The sequence below is a fragment of the Limulus polyphemus genome, unplaced genomic scaffold, assembly GCF_000517525.1.
Source record: "Limulus polyphemus unplaced genomic scaffold, Limulus_polyphemus-2.1.2 Scaffold5973, whole genome shotgun sequence".
In the NCBI taxonomy this organism is placed as follows: domain Eukaryota; kingdom Metazoa; phylum Arthropoda; class Merostomata; order Xiphosura; family Limulidae; genus Limulus; species Limulus polyphemus.
In genome coordinates, this window is record NW_013671583.1 from 19868 (window position 1) to 31806 (window position 11939).

Genomic DNA, 11939 nt, shown 5'->3' on the forward strand with positions numbered 1-11939 from the left:
CATCATAGATGGCAGGACCAGTGCTGAAGTGCAAGGAAAAATTTGAAAAAAATTTTGAAAACATTTTCTTCTTAGAGGGCGCTTATTTATAGTTTCAAACATATTTTGAGATTTTTTTTATTACATTTCTCTTTAAACTTCATTAAATAATACAATTTTGTACAAATAATTGAATGTTATGCCACTGTTTACAAAAATAAAATCTGAAATCCAATAAAAGATAAGTTCTTTATAATTTTTTCAATTCACAAATGTGATTTTGCCCTCATGATAAGACAAAATGGCCATGACAGGTAACAGGTTATTGATGTAGTCTTTTGTATTACTCTCCAATTCACAGTTTTGCTTAGTCACCAAGTTGTTATGATCTGATCAGTGATTTCTATGATGCTGATATGTTTTATACTTGCAAAGTTGTAAGATTTCTCAGTCAATTCTCCTTTAATCACAAGAAACACATCCGGTGTGAAGACTGATTTTATCAAAACAACTTACAATTTTATACTAAAATGTGATTCATAAGTTTGTATATATGGTACAGTATGTATCATTATAAAATTACATAGAATAACTTCAATATTTCTATCGTTTTAGATGATTGAATTCTTGCAAAACATATGAGAATTAGTTAGTTAAAATTATAACCTTCTTTGTGAGTTTAAATAGTCATGTGATGTTGAATATTTGTCAGCCAGATAATTTGCACTATCTCTGCTAATGCTGTTGATTAAAAAGCCAACAACATGCTTGTATAGTATACTTAGATAGCAGCAATAACATCTAAGGTTCTAATAATGGTCGGAGACTGCTTGAATGGGTAATGAGGGAAAACTTTAATATAAGTTTAACATGACAGCAAATGTACAACGTTTTGACAAGGTTTTGTCATCATCAGGTACTAATACCTGAAAACTGGTTTAAGTTTTTTGATAACTTGACCTTCACAAATTTAGGAATTAGCTTTTCAGAGCGGCACTGTCTGAGGAAGGAAATATCTTTTCTCCTTTTGATGATTTTATATTCAGGTTACGTAGTTTAAAGATAGTTTCATAGTATGATTTTTTTATGGTAGTGGATTGGTGAGAGAACATACTTAAAAAGTTATATATGGAATAACAGAGATAAACGTTTAGACTTGCACAACCTCTGTTAATCGCCGTGATGAATTCAAATTCGATGATGAGGAACCCACTTTGAGACTAATAATGGTTGGAGATGGTTTGAATGGGTAATGAAGGAAAACTTTAATATAAGTTTAACATAACAGCAAATGTACAACGTTTTGAAAAGGTTTTGTCATCATCAGGTACCTCAATGGGGTTCCTCGTCTTCAAATCTTAGGTTCTGTTCCTATCTGTACGTTTTATTTGAGGTAAGAATTCATAATTTGATTTTTTTAGTTGTAGAAACGAAAAAGGCAATTTTTTTTTTCCTGAAAGCTAATTTTATGAGTGACGTATCTGTATGTTTGAGGTGCTTGACTTGCAACGTGCAAGTCGTGGGATTCAAACCTGTCACTGAATATTTCCACCCTCTTGGTTGTTGGGGCATTATAATGTGATATTCAACCCTACTTTCCATTGGTAAAGAGTTAGTGGTGGATGGTGTTGACTAGCTGTCTTTCTTCTAGCATATCACGGCAAAATTAGGGATGGTTTTGTGGAAAGTTCAACAGAACAAACAAATTGTATGTTTGGTAGTGTATTTGGTATAAAATTTTAGATTCTAATCATATAGTACATTTTTTTCAGGTTTGGGACCAGGTAAAAGCACAAAATCCAGACTTGAAATTATGGGAGATAGGAAAGATTATTGGCCAAATGTGGCGGGACCTTCCAGATGATTCCAAACAAGAATTTGTTGATGATTATGAAACTGAAAAAGTATGTTGAAAATGTGTTAAAAACAGTTACTGTATCATTTCTGTGTTTTTTTTATAATCAATCATTAAAAAAAATATAAAAATCCAAGGAAAAGCACATGTTTCCTTTTTAATGAAATTTGTCATTAACTGGTGAACAAAATAGATCTATTTACTTAGGCTATGAGATTTTATATTAAATTAGGTTTATATATTTGTTTGATGTGTTACTATGGTGTGAAGCTAATAATAAATTTAAAACAACTGCTTATTCTAGAGTGATGAGCAGATAAATTATATCAGACTATTCATTGAATTTTTAAGGCATTAATATCTGAGTGGAGCAACAATGATGGACTTGATTACTGTTGTGTAAAATACCCAACTTCACTGTCTGCAAAGACATTATATTGTAAAAATATATAAAATTATTTGGCTTACTTAGTTAAGCCTTTATAGCTTTTGTTCTCAATGACTGTGGTTAAAAATATTAATATTGTCTATAATTTCTTATTAATATTCTAATACTTTTGAGAATGCAGCAGTTATTAACTTGGATTAAACTTGCATAGATTGTGCAGTTATATATCAGGTTGTTGACCCTTGGCTGGGCTTAAGTATGTTTGCCCTGTTGCTATAGTGTTGAGCAGCAATTAGCAGTCTTGATTTCCACCTCTTTATATTAAAGCACAATCTCTTATTTACACAGAAAACTTGGTGTAAAACTGATACTCATAATAATAATAATAATTATTTAAAGTAAAAGTAAGTTAATTAATAAGTAACTGAATAACCTATATATAAAGATAATAGCAGAGGTTGCTGCTAACCTGTTGCCTCCTCCTGGTCTGTGGTATGGTTCAAAATTGGGAGATGAGGTCACACTAGCTGGACAATGAACTGACAGTCATTCTGTGACAGGACTCCATAATTGAAGGGAGAAAAGCCTATGTTGTAGTTAATGCTAACACTCCTCTAGCGTGTACAGTAACCAAACTATCTCTAACCCTTAACCATTTAAGCATAGGCAGACGTGATTACCATCTGCTTGACTAGGGAAGGACATTTATGCAACAAAAATATGCTAACTCTGTGTGTTCCTCACAAAACTTCATAAGATTTTGTTAAATGACATTATTTTAATTACATCTTTTTAATAAAAATGTTATTTATCTAGAATAGTTATTTGCACTCAGGCTGTTAAAATGGTGCAAGGTGATTTTCGTTTTAAGTATAAAAACTTTTCTTTATCTTATAGTTTTCATATTTCATTTGTATAACCTCTTGAACCTCCTAAATGAATATCAAAAGTTTTTTTTAAGGTAAATGCTTATATTTTGTTTTTCATTTTCTTTACCATATCACAAACTATAGCTATTATCATCAATATACAATGCAGTGAAATGATTGAAATTAGGAAATAGAAAAAAAGTACATATCTTGTAGAAAATCTTTGAGGATAATGTTTTGGTTATATTCATAATTTCGGGTCTTTTTCACACATATAGCTAATTTTTAATGTTTTATATTACTTTTTTCTCCTTTATCACTTATTATTCATCTTGACGCAAGTCAGTGGTGCTCTCTAGGCATATTACAGAGTCACTGGCAGACATGCGCAACCCTTTGGCAAAATGTTCGTGCACCATGTAATATTGTAAGCCTTGAGTATCATTATGCATTTTAAAACATAAATAATACATAATTAACTAAAATATAAAAGTAATACCTAAATACAATTTAAAATGTATCTCTAACTATAACATATTTAGGTAAGAAACAACCATAAGTGCTACAGTCGATGAAGCAGCCAACAATAATACAGTCTGTTACATGTACGCTATAATGAAGACTGCAAGCCAATTTCAAAATAACCAATGTTAGATTCTAGTGTGAAAATGAGCTCTTTCTAATGACTATACACATGTGTATGCAACCTCTACATGTAGGCTGTAAAGCTCAAACAGCTCTTTTGAAGGTGGGTGTGGCACCAGTCAGATTGACAAAATTTATTACTTGTTTCAACTGTATTCATTCAGAGAACTTTAAAATGTATGAATCAAAAGGATAAGTAAGCATCTTATAGTCTAGACATACATTTACACAACCACCATTGTATTATTGAGGATACAGAGTGCAGAAATAAAGAATTTTCATAGTTCGTTGGTCACATGAAAATACATCTGAAGTTTCAAGTAGTTTTTTTAAAGATTTCTTTTGAAATAAATGTAGGTAACATAAAATTTTGAATCATAACATACATTATAATGTTAATTTCATTCACATATGTTGAGAGTAAAGGTGTTTAATTAAATTTTGAATGAAACACAGTGACTTGCACAGAAAAGTCTTTAACCCTTTCCAGACGGGTCATGGATCAAAGGCCATGTCATCGTGTTTGTTGACTCACATTCAAAATTTTTTTGAACTACTATTTCGTGAATTTATGTAAATAAGTTTGGTATCGAGCTATAGATTATAATTCAAATTTTACTATTATACATTATTCAATTTCTTAATTTAAATATAGATTTAAAAAAAACAGTTAACCATCGATTTTTGTGTGTCACATAGTATGTTGAATGCAGCACTGGTTTAAATTAGTTTTTTGTGATGTAAAAATACTAAGTCTATTGTTTCGTACAAATTAGGAACTCAAATTACCGATATTGACAAGTTGGAATATAAAATAAGAACCTCGTATCTTTTCTATTTGCCGAGATATCGCTCATGTACTGAATCAAACACAGTGGCCCCACTCACTTTTTTCCAACTTAGGAAATGGTCCCTTGTATACACTTCAATATATGTGTTAATAACCAATTGAAAGCTCTGAATGTTCACCTAGTGGTTTTCTCAGCCACTTTGAAATGTTAGTTCGCTGTCTCGTTCTTTTGAACCAAGATTTCAAGGAGGTAGGTTGTATATTTAGTCTGCTCGAAATTTAATATTTTTTTAGACCGAAATACAACTTAGTTACTAAGCTTGATAAAGTATTTTGAAATAAGTTCTTAAACATATTTTTCTTAAAACATAGAACAGTAAATAAAGAGGTAAAGCAAACAATTATCTCTTCCAGTTATGATTTTTGTACTCGGTTGCTAAGCCTTTTAAAATTTTGCACATGAAATATATGTTTTTAGGTTTTTTACATACAGTTGAATAACCAAAAAATTATAAATTACTATATCGATACCATAGAATTTCACTATAATTAATAATCTATATACATATATATAATGTATAATAATTGAAGTGTGATTGTATTTTACAAAATACTAGTCTACTAAACACAGCCAAGACAGGTCACCTTGTAAAGACTAATGGTCAGTTTTATATTATTGGATACGGTAACATGAGAGCATGTGTGCCGCATCATTGTAACTTGTGTATTGTTAGGCAGGCACAGCTGAAAGGTTAATATAATAAATGTATAATGTTAGGAGATTTAAGTTATTTAGTCTAAACATTTAAGTTTTTGTGTTATAAACTATTGTTGTTCTAGAATGAAAGAGGCATAATTTATATTAATTTCCTAATTTTTTATGGTGGTTATGAGATTGGTCAAACCAACCGAACCCGTACAGAGATCTGTTACTGAAATTAACAGATAAAATATATATTTTTTTTCTTAAGAAATGTTTGATAACTATCTGGACATTGTAAAGATTTCACATGTGAAATTTGAAAATTTTCTGATGCATGAAAGTATTTTTAATCTTAAAGTGAAAATTACTTTGCGTGTTGAATAGGCAACATACAAAGAGAAAAAAAAAGGCATGAGAAAAGCATTGCTTAACAAACCTTAAGACTTAAAAAAATTTGATATTGTGCATATTAAAGCATTGTAATGTTTACTGATAATGTGCCAAATGCTGTTAACTGAGCCCGTGCTGAAAGAGTTAAAAAGGTACCCATTCTGGAAAGGTTAAATATTAAACTACACTATAAAAACATATATATTAAATATATATAATTGACAGTAAACTACAAGTAAAAATGAAATTTTTCAGTATGTGTAATATTTTTTTCCTGAGTATTAAATTTTAATGTTTTTCTCTTCCAAGATCCTAAATTATTTATTTAAAAAATGTTAAAACTTAGTACTAGCTTTCTATTTACAGTTCAGGTTTACATTGATGACTGAAACATTTGGTAATAACTTTTTTATTTGCTCACTTGATTATGTTTGGTTATTTTTGCAAAGTATTTATTAATTTTTGAATTAATTGAAATTTAATTATTTCACTTACAGATGTAGTTTTCAAAATGAAAATGCATTTAAGTTACAAGTAATTTATACAATAATTAAAAAATAAAAGTACAGTTAGAAATTCCGTGTATTCATTGTGTCTGGCTGATTAATTTTAACATAAAACTATGACCAACAAATTAAATATAATATTTAAAATGTGGCAGTGTTCATTAGATAAAAACAGACACTTCTGAATTTAAAATTTTATTTGTTCTTTTACTTACATTATACATAAAAATGTTTCTTTGTTCCTTTAATGTAACATCATTTTTAAACATATCTCTGAGTTCTACAGTCATTTGTTTATTTGTATTACCGTGGAGATCACGAGATCATGGACAGTGTCAGGTGTACATAATTTCTGGTTATTGTTAAAAACAGTGCTATTCCTTGAATGACTGAAATGTAATGTTGTGAGGATTGCCATGTGCTTTCATCTGTTAGATTAAGTAAAATTTTTATAATGTTGAGTGAAATTAATTGTAAACCTCAGAAAAGTGTTGAAAAAGAAAGAAAAAATAGTTGTATTTTTATGACTGAAAATATTAATTTAGTCTTTATAATGCATTGAACCTGCAAGCTAATTCATGGTTATTTACTTTTATCTGTTTCTGAATGCGAGTGTTGGTAAGCTGAGTTACCTTGCGAGATGTGTTCCTTTTTTGTGATATTTCATTTCCTTCATTTAAAAATAGAAGTTAACTTTAGAGCACCATTTAAACACAAGGCTGTTTTTGCTGTTAATCTAGATTAGAAAAACACCAACACTGTTTTTGCAGCACTTTAACAATTTTGTAATGTTTTTAATCTTTATTATAATTAAAGCAGTAATCCTAATAATAATGTCTTATGTTTTAATGCTAAATTGAAACTTTTTTGGATAAGAATCACTAGTAATAACAGCACTTGCATGAAGAAATGTTAGTGAATTAGAGTAGTCAGAAAGTGTATTATGTGACTTTGTTTGTAGTTGATACTTCATTTGTAGTTATATTTACTCTCTCCAAATTTTAGATGGAGTACAATGAAGCACTGAAATCATACCACAATTCCCCGGCTTACCAGGCTTGGGTTGCAGCTAAAGTCCGAGGTATTTATCTGAATGCTTTTGCAAATATTTATTTAAAAAACAAACTGAAGTACTAGCTTGTACAGGTTTACTTCATTATGCAAAAACACAATTTTAAATCTGTGTTTAGTGGTTGGAACTTTGTTTAGTAAGTGTACAATATGTTTTTAAACTTTGAACAGTTTTAAATGTTTTGATTTAATGAAAAATTTAAGAGTATAAACATCAAAATCTACCTAAAATATTTATTAAATACTCAGTTAGAATAATGGTCAAAGTACCCAATAATTTAAAATTGTAGAAAGCACCATGCCTTACCAAAAATTTACATATTTTAGTGGGACACAGACCCACTACATCAGGAGGTAAAACAGCATTGGGAAAAAAACTAATTATATATTTCTATTTTGTATAATGCAAGCACTGTCAAAATTTAAAATATAATTATTTTTGCCAGTTGTCAAAATAAATGGTTTTTACGTATATTTCTTAATAGTATAAATATATATACGGTGTTGTTATTGGGCTTAGGATTCTTCAACAGTAGGTGTCTATGACTTATTGGTGATAAATTCAGCAATAAATGAACAACACACACTTCACTTGTTTTCAAAATAATTACTGTTGCACTAGTATTGTGTGTGTGATTCACTTGCAGTTATGGCGCAAGTTGCCGTAATCGTTTGGTCTTCGTTCTTCTAAATATCCTCTGTTCCTTTTGTCAAAGTGCACTCAGGCTGATTTAATTACTTTAGAACCACTCTTTGACAGAATAATTATTATACTTATCTCCATTTCTACTGTTAGTCTTACTCTAACATATTCAATGTTAGGCCTATCACGTCTGTGGTAGTTAACTTCACACCACACTTTTCCTTACCCGTATCTTTACTTTCTTCTGCTGTTGTCTGTCTGCTGTTTCCATTCATTTTACACTATTTATATCTTTATCACTTAATCATCTGGCCTTCTAAAAATATCTATGTTCTTGATGTCATTGTATTGCACATGGTGTTCGATGGTCTCAACATCAGTGAATTATAAACATAACTTCCTACAACATCAGCTTTTAACTCTTATTATAACAAAAACTAAATAATAATAAAATATTCACTAAAATAAATCAATTATATCTAAACTAAACAATCTTTTATATCATGACAAACACATTGACCAATTTTTTGATATACATGGTTCTGCCACTTATTATCTATTTAAAAAAGAATTCCCAAAGATGAACTTCTACAATTTCTGGAGCCATATTACTTTTTAAAGTTATATTCAAATTCTTAAATATTTCTAATGACACTATTATATTTAGTTCATATTTGTTATTTTTATAATTAATTAACTTTATCTTATTCCAATCACTGTTTGAATCAGAATTCTTAGCTAATGTTCTGCTAAGTCTGATTCATTTATTTTTCGTTTTTATATAGCTGACTTGTGTTTTTTAACACGCTTGCTGTCACCAGTAGTATTCATAATTCCTACACTAATACCAACCACACGTTTCATTTCATACTTAATCCAGGTGTCTGATATTTATGTGGATAACTATACTATGTTTAATTATCTCATTGAGGCCACTTGTAATATGTAACCCACCAGTGGGGTGGGGCACATGGCAGCAAATGTGTTAAGCCTAAATTTTAAATTTCTACATGTTTGACCAGTTTCAATTAGTCATATTTAAATATTATTTAACTTTGGAACTTAGTATTTGCTATATTCCTCAGTAGGTTGTTAAAGTGTTAGTTAAAAATCATTCTCACTAAATTCACACAATTTTTTATCAGTTTTACATAGTAAAACTTTTATTTTATTCACAATGTTTCACCAGATTTACCTGGCATCATTAGGTGGGATAAAATAAACAAAAGTTTTACTATGTACAACTGATAAGAACTTGTGTGAATTTTAAAAATGTAGTTCTTTCTAATATTTATTTCTCACTAAATATTGTACTGACTGGTGCAGTAATCATGTTTAAGATCTTGTTATTAAACCTGAAGGTCTTAAAATATTTGTTGGCCTGCGGGGGTAATTTTTTACTGCTATTGAATATTTTTATAATGTAACCATTCATAAGTTTAGAAATGTTAGAGTAAAACTACTTCATTGAAAAGAAATTATTTTCTCTACATTACTCTCACTTAAAATGGTCAACAATTTACACATGTTTAATACATCAGGAGACACATTCAAATGTCTCGTATATTTACTTACAGCATTATTAAAACTGTGTATGTGTAAGGAAATTACAGCATTGGAACAAGCATACAAGTTATTTCATGAAATAACATATTTGCTTTATATTGTTTAAAGTTTCTTGAAAAGCTCAACTAAGAATAATAATTTTCTATAAGGGTTTAGTAATTTTATTTTATTACCCATGTTATGAGCGTCAATCAAATGTAGGTTAACTAATGATGTACTTCGTTTTTTTTCCCATTGATTTCAGTAGTAAAATACTACATTAGGCAATGTAAACATGATGAAACAATAAAATATTACGTTATTAGTTTTTACATTATGGTAAAAAAAAATTTAAACTGCTGTTTTTTTTTTGTGTGTTTTTTCCAAAAGCTCAGCAGGCTGCAGAAGAGAAAGAAGCCATGGACAGGAGTCCTGCATCTGTAAGTTCTGTAATAGAGCAAGAACTTTTATTAATTGGGTAGCCTAATTCTTTTCATAAATATTATGTAAGACTGATTATAAATGGTTGGAGTAACACTCATTCATTATAAAGTTAAAAGGAATACATTTTTGTCTAGGTAATTTGACTTCCTGAATGGCAAACTGTGTTTAGTGGTAGATTCTTAAACCTATCCATAAATAAAGAATTGAATTTAACTAACAGTTGATAAACTTGAAGAAAAGCAGGATAAAGACATAATTGCTTTGAATTTCAAAGGTATGTCAAGCTGAGAAAGATGTATTGTCCCACTAAATTCAACAAGCGTAAGACTAGTTTTATAAACTGACTTAGTGTGGAATTGAAACAGTTGAATATACTCAATATCAGTTGTATTATTACCTGTAGTAAAAACAAAAAGACAGAGAACTAATTTTTTAAATTTATTGTTTACTAAAAAAGTCGTATTTTATATACCCAACCAATTTTAATTTTATTCATATTCACTGACATCTGTGATTTTTTTGGTATGTTTTTTGCTTACTGATGCAATTCTTGTAACCTGATCAGAACACAAATCTTGTACGATCAGTAATGACTTAGTAACATCATTGTGTAATGTACTGTCATAAGTTATGTTGAAAATATATATTGTGTGTGTATGTATGTATGTGTGTGTGTATGTATGTATATATATGTATTGCCAGGCAAATGTTGTACCAACTGATTTATATGTTTCACCCACTGTGCTTACTAGTAACAGCTTTTAACCAGCCAAACTACTACAGTATTACAGAGGGTTGAATATGTAATATTAAAACTATTTCCCAGCAGTGTCTGCTGCTTTCACCCTTTGAAAACATTTGGCAAATTACACGCTACAACTCACTGAAATACAAGTTATTTTTACACAGGGTGTTATATTGTAATCAGTTAAGTTCTACAAGAACTATAAAAGTGTTAATATTTCAAACATAGTTGTTTCCCACTTTCTACCTAATAATCATTCTTATAACCGAGAATATTCATTTTAGAACTTACTCTTTGAGCACTGTACTGATGTCTTTGAAGCAGCCATTCATGTATTCTTCTTCTGAAGTAAATTTTACATTTTAAATGAAGAGCAGAAAGTTTTATTTCTGTAAATAATTTTTTACAGGCTCAAGCATTAAATAACAGACTGTTATTTGCTATTACAGGCTATTTGTGAAATTATACAGGTCTTAAAAGTTAAGATTCTGAAAAACAGGTTTGCTGAGGGGGGGGAGGTGTCTGTATATTATTTCATTTAGAAATTTAGAGAAATATTTCTCTACTCCAAGAATTCAGGTAACAATACTGCAAGGTGGCCTATACAAGGTTTAAGTACATTATATTAAAGGGATTTAGAGCCTCATCATATCGTTAAAGTCATGATTTTTGCGATAACTGCAGCAGTTTTTTTCATAAAAAGCTCTGTCATAAGGCTGTCACATCCTTGATTCTTTTCCATAATACATCTTGTGTACAAAGATGGTGATTTCCCATTTCCACAGTTCTACAGGCATTGCATCTGGCAACATGACAAATATGTGCTTTGCTGATTTGCATATTCCAAACCTAATTATAACAAAATCCCACTATCAGCAACAAGAAACATGGTACTAGAAACAATAAGAAAAGATTCCAAGGTCTCTGATTACTGCTGTGTCTAAACAAGTATTGAATGTAGAAAAACCAGATTTTAATTTATAGCTTCTGTCTTCAGGCTGCTTTTTCCCACAGTGTTTGCAAAACTGAAGAAATTAACTTGTATATCATTATAGTTGCACTCAAAAAACACTTTTATTTTTGGTAAAAAAGTGAGAGCTCTGATATGAAACGTTAAAAATAATTAAGTGCTTCTGAACTAGCTGTATTATTTTCATTTTATCTAAGAACCACAATATATTTATAGAAATTAAAAACATTACCCACAGAACTTAAACAAAAACTTCCCATTAACACTAACTACATGAAATAAAAAATTCTTAATATTGGGTCGTCAAGAAATTAATGTCACTTTTTTTTAGATGAAAAACCCCAAACAACTTGTATATCAAAACAAAATGTTTATTAAATGAAATAGTCTCCATTC

At 29.6% G+C, this 11939-nt stretch overlaps 1 protein-coding gene across 1 annotated transcript in view; it reads left to right on the forward strand.

Annotated features, from left to right (window-relative positions):
- LOC106473209 (SWI/SNF-related matrix-associated actin-dependent regulator of chromatin subfamily E member 1-like) overlaps positions 1 to 11939 on the forward strand; it is a gene marked incomplete at its 5' end in the record, with an annotated part of 46089 nt that overhangs the window by 14961 nt on the left and 19189 nt on the right. The window contains 3 exons of the mRNA XM_013933892.1: positions 1752 to 1883; positions 7131 to 7206; positions 9775 to 9824. Coding sequence (XP_013789346.1) covers positions 1752 to 1883; positions 7131 to 7206; positions 9775 to 9824 — 258 coding nt within the window. The remainder of the gene's footprint in view (positions 1 to 1751; positions 1884 to 7130; positions 7207 to 9774; positions 9825 to 11939) is intronic.